This window comes from Schistocerca cancellata, chromosome 2 (genome assembly GCF_023864275.1).
Source record: "Schistocerca cancellata isolate TAMUIC-IGC-003103 chromosome 2, iqSchCanc2.1, whole genome shotgun sequence".
Taxonomy (NCBI): Eukaryota; Metazoa; Arthropoda; class Insecta; order Orthoptera; family Acrididae; genus Schistocerca; species Schistocerca cancellata.
In genome coordinates this window covers 892,869,993-892,889,033 of record NC_064627.1, presented here as the reverse complement: position 1 = coordinate 892,889,033, position 19,041 = coordinate 892,869,993, and the positions used below count along the sequence as shown (strand labels likewise).

The 19,041-nt window shown below is 41.8% G+C and overlaps 1 protein-coding gene across 1 annotated transcript in view; it reads left to right on the top strand.

Annotated features, from left to right (window-relative positions):
• The first annotated feature begins 424 nt into the window (after positions 1-424).
• Positions 425-19,041, top strand: part of LOC126148726 (uncharacterized) — a 41,827-nt gene continuing 23,210 nt past the window's right edge. The window contains exon 1 of the mRNA XM_049915773.1: positions 425-574. Within this exon, the coding sequence (XP_049771730.1) occupies positions 505-574 (70 nt within the window). The 5' untranslated portion in view covers positions 425-504. The remainder of the gene's footprint in view (positions 575-19,041) is intronic.

The window sequence follows — 19,041 nt, the reverse complement described above, 5'->3', positions numbered from 1 at the left end:
CTTTGAATTTCAGAATGCTGATAAATGTAGGCTTGCCTGTCTTCAGTCTGTTTTCTAAAGTAAGTCGTAGGTTCAATGTTGTCTGGTAGCCAAACTGCTCTTTCCCGAGATCGGCTTGTAACAGTTTCAACTTGTCACACGTATAACATACGATTACAAAACATTCCACCAATAGGATTCGATCCGTGTACTTCAATGTCGAGATCAGCAGCAAACACTGAGATGGAATTAATGGATGGGGATACGTGATGGCTCGTGCAAGAGGCAGCTGAGGGGAAAGGGGACACAGAAGTATGCGAAATGGGAACTTGAAGTCGTGGACCAGGAAGTGAGCGGCAATGACGAATAGATAAGCAAAATAGAAGTGCACCGGAAAGCGCTCCCCACTCCTTTTTCTCATACAAGTATGACCCAGCACCGCCGGCTCTCGGAATCGCACAGCTTCCTGGCAGAAGTGTTCACAACAGTTCGACGGCGGCCTGACACGATACAGTCTTGTGCGAAATGGATGTCCGAGTGTCTCAAGATCGTCTTCAGGCGCTGCTGATTCTGCTCGCTATCTTCGTGAGCCCTGGTGAGTACGAATACATTCTCGCGCTTCAGCAGTCATCTGTCAGTAGTTTGGCCGAATGTTTTCCTCTGTATTTATAGGAATTTTCTTTAGTGATCATATTTATAAGATAACGAAAGCTATTGTGGGTATCGTCAGAGATATTGGAAAGAACAGCAGAGCTTTTATAACCAGCGTACGAAATCAACTGATAATGGCCCCTTAGCTGAAACAGAATGTTTAAGATTTAGCTTAATCTGATAATATTCTTTTATTTTATTCTTCCGTGTTCCATGGATCCATGTAGTGAGTGTTCCGCTCATATGGAGAACACGCTACATGTTGCTTGTACATTATGTATTGTTAGGGACATACTTGACTTCATGGCCAGGTTTCTATGGCCTTAATGATCATGAATAACGGTATATTATTGACCAAGTATTATGTTAATTCAATTACAAACTTTTACTAAATACTATGCAAGTTCGTTGCATCATCATACAAATACTAAGACGCTGTACAGCTTACACACCATAGAGTAAATATCTCTGGAGTGAGCACTCACATGCGCAGAACAGATTTTGTGTTGTCAACATACCTTGCCGGCCTGGTCACGTGATCTCGGGACATCGTGTGTTTGTCCGTATAGCGCCCTGTATATTTAGAGTGTCACTACATCCCTAGTACAGATGGATTCTTTTCGTACGTGTCGTGGATTATTTATATATGTTGCGCAGACATTTTAACAGTATCCATTTGATACCGAGAATAAACCAGCTACGTAACCTTTAAGGGCAAGTGATATTACATTCAGCTTCTTTGCGATAGGTGTCATAGTTCAGATGCACTCGATTTTTGGTAGTTTTTGGTATGATACCGCTCTTTATAGTATTACAGGGCCTGAAGTACATTTTTGCAGTGATAGTCCTGCAAAACGACTTGACAGTACGTTAGTACTTTCGCAAGTGTCCGAAAAACACCGAATTTACCACACATTAGCGATTATATCCCTGCTAATTCGTCCTTTTTTCTTGTATTTCTGCGTATTTATTTTCTCGTTTTTGCGACCTAAAGCACAATTTTTCTTACTGGTGGCACTTTGAGGTATTTATTTAACGCATTTTAAGTACATGCTCCCAGTTCATTAAATAAATAGTAGACGGAGTAATCTATACACATAATTGACAAGTCACTGATAAATGCATGAAGGATAGTATTTATTGAAACAACTAACCTTTCCCTTTCCTGTTCCACTAGCAAATTTACGAGAGGAAGCGATTGTTTGTAAGCTTTTGTACGAGCCGTAATATCTATTATATAGTCATAAAATCGTAGAAAAATAGGTCTACAGAATCAAGTCTTAATTATAATGCGTCTCGAAATTTTTAAACGTATACAGTGTCTCTTACTAAAATGAAAACTATAATTAGAGCTATATGGAATGTACCCATGAAAAGTTACTATCCCTCCTTTCACATATTTTTCTTTGCATCCGTAGCAACAACGTAATTCACCATCGCTATTACACTATCAACAAACGGTGAAACACAACAAAAACTCTTGGTATTATAAACTTCAAACGCTGCAGAAAGCACACAGGCACAGCGAAGTTCCGAGATCACGTAACAATCCTGGTTTAATGTTGACAACATGCGCAGAACGCAATGCTCACTCCTGAGATATTTACTCTATGTTACACACACAAGATATTACAGCGACAATAAGCGGTTCATTACATTATAATCTATATAAATAAAATATAAATGTTCGTTTGTTCAGAATCGCATATCTCCGAAAGATCGTCACCGAATGCTTTGAAATTTTGACAAAACGTTACATTCAAATTTGCGCGTGTATTTCCATGCGTGCTGGAGCACCATGTAGAATGTACAAATACATATGCAATTGATTATAGGGAAAATCTATATTAAAAGATAAATCTTGTTCTGTGCAAAACCTTAAATCTTCGAAAGTTCTTCACTGACTGGTTTGAAATTTTGACACAACATTAAATTCGAATATGCGCGTGTTTATATATACCTATTTTTAAATATATATACTATATAAATATATATGTAATAAGTAAAAGGGAAAATTATTACCAGAGATCTCAAAAACTACTCGGCCGATTTACTTCAAATTTTTACACATTGGTGTAATAAACGTTTGGACACACACAGGCTACATATTTTTTATATACAGGATGAGTCACCTAACATTACCGCTGGATATATTTCGTAAACCACATCAAATACTGACGAATCGATTCCACAGACCGAACGTGAGGAGAGGGGCTAGTGTAATTGGTTAATACAAACCATACAAAAATGCACGGGCTCTGTTAGTGATCCTCTTATAAATAGTCAAAATCCGTTCTTGACGATAATAACCTCAGAATATAGCGACGTACGTAAAAAGAGAATTAAAGTAACCATGGCTTGCTGATTTAGTAAACTCTTTTAAACAAATGCAGGCAATCACGCCAACATCAAATGAAGCTGAGTTCAGTCTTCTGCATACACTGATGAGCCAGAAGGGTATGGCCGCCTCTGGTCGACCTTTGGAACGCAATATAGCAGCGATTCTGCATTATGTGGATTCGGTGACCCCTGGTAGCCTTCCGGAGATACGTGGGACCAGATGTCTAGGCACACGTTATGCAGGTCCCGCAAATTACCCACCGATGGTTTTTGGGGCGGCGATGGTGCCAAATTGCATCCCAGATGTGTCCCATCAGGCTCAGATCAAGCAAATCTGGTGGCCAAGACATTTCCATGAGTTCACTATCATGTTCCTCAAACCACTGTAGCGCGATTCTTGCTTGGTGACAACGGACATTTATCGTGCTGAAAGATGCCATCGCCTCCAGGGAAAACATCAAGCATAAAGGAATACTGGTGGTCTGCAATAATTTTCACGTATTAAGGTCGTGGTCCAAGGCATATTTCTACGCCTAGCGTTTCGTCTTCTAAAGCTGGAGATATCATCAGGAGCTATAAAGACTCATATAATATGAGGGTTAGAACTTTAATAGTGGCAACTATTTATTTACAGCTCGTACAAAATAGACATGTGTTTCAAAGTTTTACTGACCTCCTAAGTAGTCCCCAGCTTTGCGTATAAACTGTTGTCAGCGATGTGAAAGTTGTAGGACACTCTTAGCAGTGCCAGGTGTGTTGGCAGTTCGAGCGGCACGGTATACTGCCTGACGAATTAGTAGCAGTTCTGAAGCGAATACCGCGAAGTGTTTCCTTCAGTTTAAAAATCGAACTGAACTTACGAGGGTTTAAGTCAGGGGAGTGCAGTAGGTGGTATAGCACTTAGCAGCCCCATCAGTCAAACAAATCAGTAACATCTTGGATATTCGGAAATCCAGCCGGATGTTCGCGTCGTTCTCGCACGATATTTCAACAGCGTGCCTCGCTGTCTTCTTCAGGTGCTACCTGAGAAATATCGTGCGAGAACGACGCGAACACCCGGCTGGATTCCCGAATATCCAAGAAGTCAACAGATCGCCGGGAAAGCATGAAGAATTAAATCAGTAACAGCTTGCACTGTGCGTGCTTGAGCATTGTCCTGCAAAATGATGGTCAGGTCCTGCAGGAAGTGTCATCACTTTATGCTGTTCATTTTTGGAACACAACCTGTGACCAGCTTAGAGACAGAACTGATGACACTTTCTGCAGGACCTAACCATCATTTTGCAAGACAATGCTGAAGCACGTACAGTGCAAGCTGTTACTGATTTGTTTGACTGATGGGGTTGCTAAGTGCTATACCGGCTACTGCACTCCCCTGGCTTAAGCCCTCGTAAGTTCAACTCGATTTCTAAAGTGAAGGAAACACATCACGGCATTCGCTTCAGAACTGCTGCTAACTCGTCGGGCAATAGACCGTGCCGCTCGAACTGCCAACACACCTGCCGCTGCTAAGAGTGTCCTACAACTTCCACATCACTGGCAACAGTTCATACGCAAAGCTGGTGACTACTTCGAAGGTCAGTAAAACTTTGAAACACGTGTCTATTTTGTACGAGCTATAAATAAATAGTTGCCACTATTAAAGTTCCAACCCTCGTAGTTTCAAACTTAAAGAAGCTCAGCAAGTCGAAGTGTTTATACGTATCCACGCAACGATGGTGTCGTGGCATCAACAGACTGCTGCCTAATATCGTAGCTGTAATGGTGCCTTTGGTCAACGGTCAAATTTCGATAGTCTCAAGCAATCTTAATTGACGGTGCCCTGGTTTCAACATGAGAGCAGGCAGAGGTCGCCTGCTGCGGGGACAACATTACCGGCATGTGCGGTGAACGGTATGCTACGAAACGTTAGTGCGTGCTCTATCATCTTACAGTGCGGCCAAGTCTCCGAAGGCCATAATCTGTGATGAGGCGTGAACTTCCACCTTGTCCAGTATTCGTGGTTTCCCCGTTCTTCAACCACTTTCCACAGATGTTCACAGTCTTACCACGCGAACAGCCGACTAGCTGCCCCGTTTCGGAGATGTTCGCAGACGCTGGGTCGTTACTATCTTCCATTATGTCAGGGGAGCCCGTACCGTCACAATAATGATTTCCTATACGCCTCTGCTCCGCTTATACACTTACTTTCTATACTGTACTTCCTTTATTGCGTTACGAGCACGCGTAGCCACCATTCTCGCGGTGAGCAGTGGTCATAATGTTTTAACTCATCACTGTAATTCACTTGTATGTACTGTCCATCTGAGCTTGATATTGACATTTGGTTCAAGGACTCGGGGAAGTATCTGCTCTTGCTAGTTCTTCATCTTTGTATTTTATGGTCAAATAACCTCATATTTAGCGTGCTGTTTAAAACTGTGTAAACTGTATGTTGCAGACAGTGAGAGAGAGAAAAGTCGATCTAAATCAGTCCAGAAACAATTGAAAAGCAGTGATGCAAGCAGTGCTTAGACTACTGTTGGCGGGTTTATCGGTCAGAATGGCTGTGTTATTAGCAAACTCAAGTGGCTCGAGTGAATCTTTCGCACTTCTCTAGTTTTAAATAACAACATTATTTGAAATAAGCGAAGCCTTTGGGATATGGATAGTTATGGGAATGAAGAGAAAACATCTTTAAAAATGAACCTAACGATGTGAACTAATAATCATGAACTGTCATCACCTGCTTGTAATTTCTCATTTTCGACGGTAATATTTACATTTACCTGTTGCTGAAGAGAAGTTTAATGAGAAATACGAATATAAAATACAAGGAAGTAGATATATGCGAAATGTATGGATTAGAATGTCGTGTTCACTTCTTACCTGGTATATCACTAAGGCCACAAAACCTGTAACTTATTTTGAGATTTTAATTGCACTTTATACTTTATATAAGTACGTTGGGCCGTAGCAGCAATAAGTAAATCACAATTCAAGGCGACAATCACAAATGTTTGTTGTTTCGGAAAATATATTCGTCCACTTGTACGACAGGCAGAGTAATGAATTACCACAGTAGTCGTTGTTAATGTCTATGACAATGCTGTATTCAAGTTATCAAGTTCATAACTACTTCAGAAGTAAGATCGTCAGTAAAATTTTTCTGCATATGTAACCGTATTTTAATTGTGTAAAATTCTACGACGTGTCGGCCACTATTTCAAACGGCCTTTCTTTTTAAATAGCAATAATAATAGTAATAATAATTATTATTATACATTCGTAAAACATTGGTATGAAGCTAAGCACCCATGGTGCTCTTTTGCGTACGATAGTTAAGCCTCTTTTATGTTAAAATTTTCGCAAAGAGTAAGTTTTAGCGCAAAATCGGTACGCAATGTCACAAGTTGATTAAAAAACCTTTTTAACCACACCACGTTCATCGCTGTACGATTATTATGTGTTGATAAAAATGAGTATCGACTTGATAAATAATAAATATTATGAAAAACTACCATAAGATTGAGAGACTGCAAAATAAATAGTGGCGGTCTCCCATTTCGTCCTTCGTGATGGGGCAGGACTGTGATACTCCACGGCAACGCCGCATGCCCTAATGTGGAGTTGTACTGTGTCGCGTTGAAGAAAACCACTCAACGAGTACTCGAACAATTGCAAGTGCAATGCGTGATAGTCGCAGTATCGTCTGTGCCGTTCTGCGTGAGCAAGAATTACATCTGTACCACTTACAAATGATACAAAGCATTGGGTGCAGCCGATTTTCCACAACGCGTTGCCTACTGCACTTGGTTCCTGCACCGCTGCATAGACACACCCCTATTTCCACGTCGAGTTCTGTTCACGGATGAATGTAAGTTCACTAGGGACTGTGTCCAGAATTTGCGAAACAGCCGTGCCGGACAGACGAAACCATCGTGCCACGCATCTTCAGGCATTTCAGCACCAGTTTGGTATTAAGGTGTAGGTAGATGGTCTGAGTGGTCTTGTGATTGGACGATACTTCCTTCCACTGAAGCTAACTGGCCCTGCATGTTTGCCCTTCCTACAAAAGATACTGGACCCGTTCTTGGAAGCTGTGCTCTGAACGTCAGTTAGGAAAATTGGTTTCAGCGTGACGATGCACCACCTCACTGAAGAGACTCTAGGTGGGATGGAGAGTGTGTACCAGAATATGTTTAGTAGGTTCAATGTCTGTAACGAATTTGGTGGTCGCCACATCGAGCCGAGGTTGTAATGCATCAGTACTGTTCTGTATGTACAGTATGCTGGATACACTTCTATTTTTGAACAATGTAAACACGTAACATTTAAGTGATAATACAAACAAATGGGATTAAGTGATAAATGAATGTTTCGAGTTGTTACCTAACAACTGTACTGCGTCACGCCTAACACCCACTGAAGTGCCAAAGAAACTGGTATACGATTGAGTATTGAAATGCAGAGATATGTAAACGGGAAGAAGACGGAGCTGCGGTCGGTAACGCCTACATAAGGCAACAAGTGTCTGACGCAGTTGTTAGATCGGTTACTGCTGCTACAATGGCAGTTATCAAGATTTAAGTGAGTTTGAAAGTGGTGTTATAGTCGGCGCATGAACGATTGGACACAGCATCTCCGAGGTAGCGACCGAGCGAGGTGGCGCAGTGGTTAGCACACTGGACTCGCATTCGGGAGGACGACGGTTCAATCCCGTCTCCGGCCATCCTGATTTAGGTTTTCCGTGATTTCCCTAAATCGCTTCAGGCAAATGCCGGGATGGTTCCTTTGAAAGGGCACGGCCGATTTCCTTCCCCATCCTTCCCTCACCCGAGCTTGCGCTCCGTCTCTAATGACCTCGTCGACGGGACGTTAAACACTAATATCCTCCTCCTCCTCCGAGGTAGCGATGAAGCGGGGATTTTCCCGTACGACAGTTTTTACGAGTGTACCGTGAATATCAGGAACCCAGTAAAACATCAAATCTCCGACATCGCTGCGGCTGGAAAAAGACCCTGCAAGAACGGGACCAACGACGATAGAAGAGAATTGTTCAACGTGACAGAAGTGCAGCCATTCCGCAGATTGCTGCAGATTCCAATGCTGGGACATCAACAAGTGTCAGCGAGCGAACCATTCAACGAAGCATTATCGATATGGGCTTTCGGAGCTGAAGGCCCACTCGCGTACCCTTGATGACTGCGCAACAACAAGCTTTACGCCTCGCATGGGCCCGTCAACACCGACATTGGATTATGGATGACTGGAAACATGTTGCCGTTCGTTTCAAATTACATCGAGAGGATGTATGGAGACAACCTCATGAATCCATGAACCCTTCATGTCAGCAGGGGAAGTTCAAACAGGTGGAAACTCTATAATGGTGTGTAGCATATGCAGTTGGAGTGATATGGGACACCTGATACGTCTAGATACGACTCTGACAGGTGACACGTACGTAAGCATCCTGTTTGTCTAATAATGTCCATTGTGCATTCCAACGGACTTTGGCAATTCCACCAGGACAATGCGACACCCCACACGTCCAGAATTGCTACAGAGTGGCTCCAGGAATACTCTTCTGAGTTTAAACACTTCCGCTGGCCACCAAACTCCCCAGACATGAACATTATTAAGCATATCTGCGATGCCTTGCAACGAGCTGTTTAGAAGAGATCTCCATCCCACCCTGCTCTTACGGATTTATGGAGGGCTCCGCAGGATCCATGGTGTCAATTCCCTCCAGCACTAGTTCAGATATTAGTCGAGTCCATACCACGCCGTGTTGCGGCACTTCTGCGTGTTTGTGGGGGCCCTACGCGATATTAGGTAGATGTAGCAGATTCTTTGGCTCTTCAGTGTAGCTCTTCAAGTAGAAACGGATGAGTAAAACATCTGAAAAGACACCGTCGTAGAACGGAAGCGGTATGTTTCCGGATATGGGTTCCCATCCATTATGTACCCACTCCGTTCTACAAGTCCTAGAAGTTTGTAACGGGAATTTCCGAACACCCTCCACTGTTTTATACGGTAGAGCGAGTGTAGATGACTGAAAAAAAAATCCTTACTGTATTGTAGGTACGTTCATCTACACTCTGTCAATGAACCAAAATAAACCAGTTTCAAAGAAGATACCATTTTCAGAGCTAGAAGAGAGAAAACAATTGTGGAGTGTTGACGCTGGAAAGATGACCTCTCAAGAAGTTTTGACCTTCTAAAAACTGTATTGGGCGAAACCCAACACAACATCCAGTCATTGAGTAGTCCAATCGGCAGGTCATCACAATAAAGTGTCAAACTGGGGAGACAAGGACTGTATTGACTCAATCCTAGGCTGTTATGAGTCACCTCTACCGGTCAATTTGAGGATGTTTTGGAGAGTTTCTTTCATTCATGTCTTCTATGTGACTTTTTACCCAAACAGTCCATTGCCATAGCTTTCAAACGACATTTTTTTCAGCTTGCGTTATGCCAGTTAACATTAAAAGGTAGGAGGCATCAATAAAATGAAATAGATCCGTTAAAACGACAAGTTTTGACGGTAAAAATGTGCTGCCAAAGTCGAATAAGCGTTTATAAAGTATTTGCTGTTTCTCCATTTTGAGGTGTATTAATTAAAAGCATTTTTGCTGGTTATTAATTTTTGTTGTTATTCAACAAAATTTCTTCAACTGATGTTTTTTTTCTGACTGAGTTTTTTTGTTTTCAATAATAATAAACATAGATTTGCAGATCGTTCAATCAAAAAAGTTTTAATAATATCAGAACATGAATTTTTTTTATACGTAGTTACATTTCAGGCGTCAAAAGTAATCTAAAATGTTTTAAGTACAGTAATTTTCGCGTACATCATGTCATATTTTGTTCTTAACACGACACATTCTCAAATTCGTCGACTCAGGTATGTCAAAACTGAAAATGTGGAAATTTACCCTCCTCTTGCGTAAATTTCTGGTGACGCCCATGATATGAAGTCATTTCCTGTTTCGTTCAAATAACGATCTTCGCCTTCCAGAATACGTAGTCGTTATTTTCGAAGTTCTGTTTGTACACAATTGCTTACAACATAAGGAAATATACATCTTTGCCGTATACTATTGAATCAAGGCTATTCCCAAATTTTGTGGAGTTCGTGATAACTTCTAAAAAGAGAATTGCTCAACATTCGAGATATTGATGTTCAAGACTGTGTAAAGGTATCTCTAATTAGTGGATTGAAATAACGAGAAAAAATAAATTTAAGTTTTCGAGCGCGTGGAAATAGTTTTATCTTTTGACGTCTGAATATTTAATCCTCGATGCGAATACGTCCGCAGCGAACTAAATTTCAGCACCAAGCTTTATCTTAATGTACTAGGAAAACACTTGCAAAAGGCAGAAGCACTTTAGCAGAACGTAACCATGTGGTGCAATATTTTCACTTCGATGGACAGCTTTTAATGGCCGGGCACAACACTAGTAGGGAATGCCAACTGCAGTGTACTGTGTACGTTTTCAACCTTAGGACTGATTGAGAAGGCAACGATTCGATCATTCAACAGCTGCTCACTGTTGTGGACGCTATGCGCCATAGAGGCAGGCAAAGACGACAGTCAAGACAAAGCAGCTGTTGCAACAGTCGTGATTTCCGCTTTTATCACTTCTCGGGTGGCCCACAGAGAGATAACACAGGGAAGAGGACAGCATGGTTGCTATAACTGTTGCTCAGCTCAGCCAAAATGACGAATAAGGAACTGTCCGGGTTAACTGGACCATTTCAGCAGCTCGTATTCACCATCATATACGTGCAAATGTAGATTGGTTTTCGTTTATATAAGGCAAAGCTATCAGTCAGTCCTAATTCAAAACTTACATAGAGAAGGATTATTAAACCCAGCGGAATAATGCTCCTGTCGGAACACAAAAAAACGAATCTGCGTCTGTTTAACAATCTCTGACTGAAAAGTGGGTTATTAGTTGACTCATCCTACTTTCCCTAGCACTTTTAAAAATTTTCCTACGCGAACATATTCGAGCTCTTTTTAACATGCGCAGGCCGTTGTGCCCGAGCGGTTCTAGGCGCTTCAGTCCTGAACCGTGCGACTGCTACGGTCGCAGATTCGAATCCTGCCTCGGGCATGGATGTGTGTGATGTCCTTAGGTTAGTTAGGTTTAAGTAGTTCTAAGTTCTAGGGGACTGATGACCTCAGATGTTAAGTCCTTGTCGCGCGGCATTAGCCGAGCGGTCTCAGGCGCTGCAGTCATGGACAGTGCGGCTGGTCCCGGCGGAGGTTCGAGTCCTCCCTCGGGCATGGGTGTGTGTGTTTGTCCTTAGGATAATTTAGGTTAAGTAGTGTGTAAGCTTAGCAGCTAAGTCCCATAAGATTTCACACATATTTGAATATTTTTTTGTTAAGTCCCATAGTACTCACAGCCATTTGAACCATTTTTTTTAACATGCAACTAACCTCTCACTTCCACAAGCTGCCCTAACTGTAACTCGCTCACACCTGCTAGCCCATCGCTGTAAGTCGTTCATACTCACCCACTTACACTTGCCCATTTCGCTCACTCACTCAGCCCAACTCATTGTCATTACCTCTTTGTGTCTCTCCAATTGTCACTGTTGCCTTCGTTCGGTCCAACTACTACTGTCTGCTCTTACTGGCACTCTTTCTCTTCTCTCTCTTACTGCTGCTGTCTCATTCATTCCTTCCCAATGCTGTTGTCTCTTCTCATTGTCACTATCTCTCCCTTCCACGTTTTCATTGTGATTGACTATGTCTCTCATTATCACTAACCCTCACACACTTTCACTTTCTCCTTCATTTTATTCGTCTACCACTGGCCCTGTCTCCCCTCACTCTTTTCCTAGCACTGTTCTGTCACTGTGTACTATGTACTGCTTGCACTATGTCCCTCTCTTTCTCTCACATTGCCATGTCTACTTCGATCTTTTCCATACCACGAACACTGTCTATCTTCCAGTATTTATTTCTTTTCTGTCTCTTTACCACTGCTACTGTCTCCTTCTCTCTCAGCATAAAACGGCCCAAAAATGTTCGAAAAACAAAATTTCTAAATTTTTAAAGTTCCTGACGAAGGCATAATAACACAGGTGGTACCCCAATTTTCGGTTAGAATCTTTTAAACAGGAACATATGCACTTTTTTTGTGCTCCGATGGGAGCACGTTTCTGCTGGTTCCATTCTTTTCCCGGCTACAGCAGGGGATAACACTCATATCAAAAGAACTTTATGGGTCAGTAAAATTTTGATACTTTGCTTAAATGAAATTGAAATAACACAAAACATAATTTTACACCTCAGGCCTGATTTTACGCGCACAAAAATTTTGCATGTGCTTCGGTACTACAACATGAGGTTCCCAGAACCCTTTAGATGCCAGCAGAGTCACTTTTCAGTGTATTTCTCGCGCTGCATTACTTTATAAACTACGTTTCCGCCTCACACAGGATTTTACGTGTAAAAGCAGGGTAATTTTAAACCTCCGTATCTCAGAAACGGGAAAGGTTTAGAAAAAGTTTCAAGGTTATTCGAGATCGGGATATTAGGAATATTTCGTAAGAAATTCAGCCATTTGCTATGCTTGGCAGTCTTGGAATCCGCGGTTCAGTTTTAATACGAGAAAATGGTGAAAAACTCTTTTTAGGGGTTTTCTAGTGAACCGCCGATGAACTAACAAAGATTTTTGAAAACGGGAAGACTACATTTCTAGATATGCCAAGAGAATATGCCGTTAAAATGTGAGGAATATCTTAGATCATTTATTATTTAGATTTCGCCTCATACCGGATTTTACGTGAGGTATTTTACGTGTAAAAGAAGGCTGACTTTAAAAGTCTGTATTTCGGAAACGGGTAAAGATATCAAAAAAATTTTGAAGATTGTTCGAGGTTGGGGTCATAGAAATGTATCGTAATAATGTCAACCATTTGCTGCGGATGGTCGTCTAGGAATGCGCGGATCTGTTTTGTTACGAGAAAGAAGTAAAAAAAGGCTTTTTTGTGGTTTTCTAAGGAATCCCCCCTGGGTAACTATGCTTCCATAAGCCCCTTAAGGTCAACCATAGACCGCATCAAATGCTAAAAGAATCAACCAATTTGCCCGTTTACGTAAGCAGTAGAAAGTGGGTAAAAGGATTGATACCTTGACCCTGTGCTGCAGTGTATTGACACTAAGACTATACTTCTTTTAGGTACGTAGATGATCGCTAGCCCAAGGGCTACCCAAAACGCTTGATCCTACCTTTCTAATCTCAATAGAAACCGAGGTATGAGACCCGGAAGAATCGCATTTTTATGCGCGGCCCTTCGGTAAATACTCGTATTAGGTAGCGCATGCAACATGGTAGAGTCATGGTACGTACAATCTCAAGGAAAGCCTTGGATGATGTTATGAAAAATAACATTTTCTTCATATATCGTGAGAAGAAAAGGATAAAAGTCTAGAGACGAAACAATAACCTTCTGCATCTCTAAGAAAGCCTAAGGCCAGTAACAAAAGTGGAAAATCGAGGAAGACAAGCTCGTGGTAAAAATGCGTATTAAGATCGCAGCTTATAATCAGTTTTGCGTCAAAGAAGCAAAAATAGAATAAACTAAAGAATTTATATCAAACACAAATGTGGGAGGTAAAAAACCACTGATCTAAAGTTCATATGCAACGTTTCCTGCTCGAAAGACAGAACATGTAAAAGAACTTTTAAATGACGTGATAAGGCCTTTTAAAATATAACTTGTATTTCTGTTAAATTCTAATAAGGACTAAAATTATGAGTCACAGTAGTGGTAGCAGAAGTACCAATAGTGCTTTGGAAAATACTGAAATCGTAAAAAGATGTAACAGAAATAAAGGAAAAAAGGTTACACAAGTTGGCCGACAAAAGAGACACTACAGATTGAGATTAACAACACTAGTCAAAAACGTTTTGTTTTTCCTTAGAGATATAGCTGCTCTAATGTAGCTAATTAAAAGACTGTTTGTACTGTGCCATAAGCGTTTCACTTCTTTTTGTTTGTGAAGCATTTGCAGAGGCGATTTGTGAACTTATTAGTCTAGGAGTTGTACTTAGTTGATCAGTGTTCAGCAGGATGTTAGATCTTTGGCGTTTTTCGTACACATCTCAACTGAACAGATCACATATTCTGTTCGCTGTGTTCTATTTTGGTGGTTTAAGTTCTCTTCATTGAACAGAAGTCCTTTGGTGGCAAATATCAGCTTAAAGCCGAAGAAAAAGCTTCAGAAACAGTGTGCATTCAGGGCAGCATTGTATGGAACTGGCGTATGGCACGTGGGAAAAGCAGAGAGCCTGGAATATTTGAAATACTACGCTGTGCAAGGAGGTTAAGAAATAAATGGACATCAGATGTCTTATATGTGCTTGACTCATACAAACCAAGACCATTTATTTCTTCCCAATGAATCTACATTTTCATTACAATAGAACAGTTCTTTTAAGACGCACATCGATCAAAATAGTACAGTAATTAGAGCACCGAACATGCATTCGGGAGCAGTGGGGCTGAAATCTCCATCCGAGCATTCAGATTTTGGTTTCTGTGGATTCCATAAATTGATTATGGCGACTTTGAAAAGAAGGTATCTAATTTCCTGGGCCATCCTTGTTCTATGAAAGTTTGTGTTCTGTCTTTAATTACATCATCGCCGACACGACGCTAAACTCTAGTCTTTGTTCGTTCTTCTTCTGTCTCACTTTCAGTATCCTATTATCATCTTTCAGTATTTTATTCTGCATTTAACAGAAGTATGGCATCCACAGAAGTATGGAATCCAAACCTCGTAAGAAAATAGCTTCACGATTTCCACATTCTTTAGACTTCTTGCTAGTAGCATTTTATGAGAACATACTATTGACAACGCTCTGTTCTATTATTTTCTTTGCTCATCATTAATCCTGAGTATTTCCAGAGTTCAGTAACGAATTTTGTTTTCAACTGCGACCAATCAGGATCTGAAGAGGATATACATATGAAAGGAACCCTGGAAATTAGAGGTACCAAGAGAATTCTTTCAAGATCAACTAACATCAATGCCTTAACGCATTCGTATACAGTTATGGCGACTGTTATTCTGTATGGGAAATTGACTGGAAAGTTATTTATTTTGCTGCGAGAAGTCGGAGGTGCTCTGCTCCCTATGATACTTTCTCGTCCGCGTGATCTTGCAAAGGCGGTAGGGAATATTTACGTGACAGCAAGCAAGAGTGGAAAAATGGGCGTAAGACAACTACAGCTACGGTATGATCGCTGATTTTGGCCAATAGATGCTCAAAATAACTTGCTTTTTCTTTATTCCTGATCTGCGTATAAAAATCATACTTCTTTAGAGCACACTGTCTTTCCTGAAAAGTGTGTGATCTTGCAGTCCATACCACATGGAACCACTGGACAAATTCAGTCTCTGGATGTTTGTTTTTTCTGTGCCTATAAAACATATTCTCGTACTATTTGAAGCTGCGTGTTAAAGGATAACCAGTTTCACGATAAGCTACACGACAGACTGTTTCGCATTCGGCTGCATGCCATCACGTTCCAGCAGTTCTCATCTGCCCGCTACACCAGTATGGTTCTATATATGCCTTCTTAAAGAAGTTGAACACCTTGCACGGTTTGTAAATCCCAAGGAGTTTGCCTTCGACATTTATTATCACAGTGGCACACAATTTTTCATTCGGTGTTCATGGTGCAATTCAATGGTTTGTTTTGAACATTTCCTGAATGTCGACGATGTTAATTCCGTGAAGTGTAAAACGTACATCCCATAGAAGGTTGACTTGCACCTCCAGGACACTAATTTTCTGTCCCCCTCCTACTGCACATGGTGGGTCATTAGCAGTAATATTTTTCCTCTCATAATCGTTAACACAACATTTTCAAATGGGCCTTACTAAAGACTGAACTTACAACCTCGCACTTACTGAAGGGATTGCTTGTAAATCGTCTGTGTGGTAGCTAAGAGATGGGTTTTGGCGTTATATCGTTCGTGCTCCTCATTCCGGACGTTTAAACTCCGTATGCGAGACAGCTGTCTTACTTCTTCAGTTTGGGTGATGAACTGTTTCATCATCAGCATCGTTAGGTTGAAAAGGGAACAAAGCATCCATTTTTGGTTCAGTTACCCGACAGCGGATGAAGAAAAACGGTGTGAAATCCTTAGTGTCTTGCTCTACCAATGTCGCAACAGGTAGTATTGTATCCTATACTCTGTTCGACTTGAATGTGTAAAGAGAGCATACGTTTTTTTTTAAAGATTTTACATTCTCTAGGTAAAATGTATTGTTCGAATAACGACTTTTGTAGAGTCACGGACATTTCAGTCAAACTCCAGGCGAGCTGGTAGTGGGGCAGTAGATGTCTCAGCTGGAAATATTTGGGAGATGTTTCCGATTGAGGCTTTCACCTAACGTACAGCTTTTATGACAGCGTAACGATTACTAGTCAATGTACACAGTTAATCACTTATTCCCATTTGTTGACGCCGGAAACCTCCAATCCGATGAAATGGAGCAACTGCAGGAAGAGTTTGTGACAAGGTGTACTGAGGTTGACTAAGGCGCATATTTCCACGGCTAGCATTCCTTGAAGTAGCTTACATAACGTCCGATCGGTACGGGGAACACTCGACCAGATGGTGCAAATGGCTCTAAGCACTATGCGACTTAACGTATGAGTCATCAGTCCCCTAGACTTAGAACTACTTAAACTAACCTAAGGACATCACATATATCCATGTCCGCGGCAGGATTCGAACCTGCGACCGTAGCAGCAGCGCAGTTCCGGACTGAAGCGCCTAGAACTGCTCGGCCACAGAGACCGGCTCACTCGGCCAGAATAGCCGCAGATGAAACTCCAGTTTACAGACCTATCAATCACTGTTTGGTTTCTCCCTTCTCGCTTACCATTTACTGACCAGTGTCTGAAAGTTTAACAGCAGAATTATTGCAATGCTTTCACTCGTGACTGAACAACACTCTAGCATTGAAATACCATGTTATATGGTGATTCTTGTTGCCAAGGAGGTTCTACCGTGATATACGCGTAGTCTTATCCACAGAAAGTTTAATTCCTATAAGCTACGCTAAACTCGACTGGTCACACAATCCTGTCTGCCAGATACCACCACTACTAATTCCACCCGCTCAAGCCGACCGATAGGACTCTTTCGATAGGCTGTTTATGGAGAACTTTCCCTGAAGGAACTATCTACACCCCACCCAAGATGCAACAAAAACTCAAAACTTCTATCTTATGCAGGGGCTTCTATTCTGATGATTCAGCTCCGTATAAATTTCCCGCTCTTTCTCTACGTGTTTTGTTCAAACTGTCTGTCGCTGTTACAGCTCTCCGAACAACGAACTCTGAGACAACTATACTGTATCCCCCGTGAGTCAATTCTCGCCAATCTAACGCAGTGGTTTCTACAGTCCAATCCTACTGGTCATTACACAGTCTCTGTCCTTTTAGCAGTAATGTATCATCCTATTTCGCAGAATGTGCTTTGAACCTCTACATAATTCTTGGCTTTTATAGGACTACTTGCAATGGAAGGCTTCTGCCGTCACAGTTTGTGATTTCAGCTCTAACTGACGTCGGATCTCGAAACTTTGGACTAGTAACCAAACACACTCGTCGCTAGACCACGTCAACAAGAGTCACGAAGGTGAAAGCATAGATGAAGGAGACACTGCATAGAAATCTCCTATCAGGTAGGGGGAAGGTCGCTGTAATATTCGCCGAACTGCCAGATGCTTTGCTAGTTGAAAGGATACTACGGATGAAAAAATTAGGAGCAAACTAGTATCAACATACGCACAACAAATTGAGGACGTAAGCTGCAGTTTATTTCATAGATTAATATAAATAATGGCAATACTTCTTCATAAAAACTGAAACACTGTACAACCATACCAAAGAGTACACCTAGCAGTGTGGACAAAACTATGCCGTGCTGTGTGCGGTGGGAACACACACAGATGTACAGGTGTGGAAAAAAAATGGAAATACCGCCAGCACAACACATTATAATCCCTGTTATGTTGTAGGAAACACGTTGGCATCCAAAACAGCTTCCAGTGGTCTCGAAATGGATAAATACAGGCTCTATGTGGTTTTCAAGCAAATTTCATACAATTCATCCTGCAAAACACGCTCAGATGACAAAAGTTGTGGGATACTTCATAATATCGTGCCCTAACTCCTTTTGTTCGGTGTAGTGCGGCAACTCGACGTGGTATGGTCTCAACAAATCGTTGTAAGTCCTCTACAGAAATTGTGAGTACTGATGCCTTGGCCGGCCGTAGTGGCCGAGCGGTTCTAGGCGCTTCAGTCTGGAATCGCGTGACCGCTACGGTCGCAGGTTCGAATCCTGCCTCGGGCATGGATGTGTGTGATGTCCTTAGGTTAGTTAGGTTTAAGTAGTTCTAAGTTCTAGGGGACTGATGACCACAGATGTTAAGTCCCATAGTGCTCAGAGCCATTTGAACCATTTTTTTACTGATGCCTCTATATCCGACAATGATTACGGAAGTCTTGCCAGTGCAGGACTTTGTGCACGATTTGACCCCTCGATTAAGTTTCATGGGATTCATGACGAGCAATCTGGGTGGCCAAACCATTTGCTCAAATTGTCCAGAATGTTCTTGGAACCAATCGCGAACGACTGTGGCACAGTGGTATGGGGCATTGTCATGCATAAAAATTCCATTGTTGTTTGGGAACACGAAGTCCATGGATGGCTGCAAGTGGTCTCCAAGTAGCCGAACATAGCCATTTCCAGTCAACGGTCGGTTCAGTTGGATCAGAGCACCCAGTTCATTCCACTTACACCCAACCCACACCATTATGGAAATACCATCAGCTTGCACAGTGCCTTGTTGACAACCTGGGCCCATCGCTTCGTTGGGTCTGCAGCACATTCGAACCAAACCGTCAGCCCTTAACAATTGGAACCGGGATTCAGCTGACCGTGCCACGGTTCTCATGTAGTCTAGGGTCCAACGGATATAGTCACGAGCCCAGGAAAGGCGCTGCAGGCGAAGTCGTGCTGTTAGCAAAGAAACTCACGT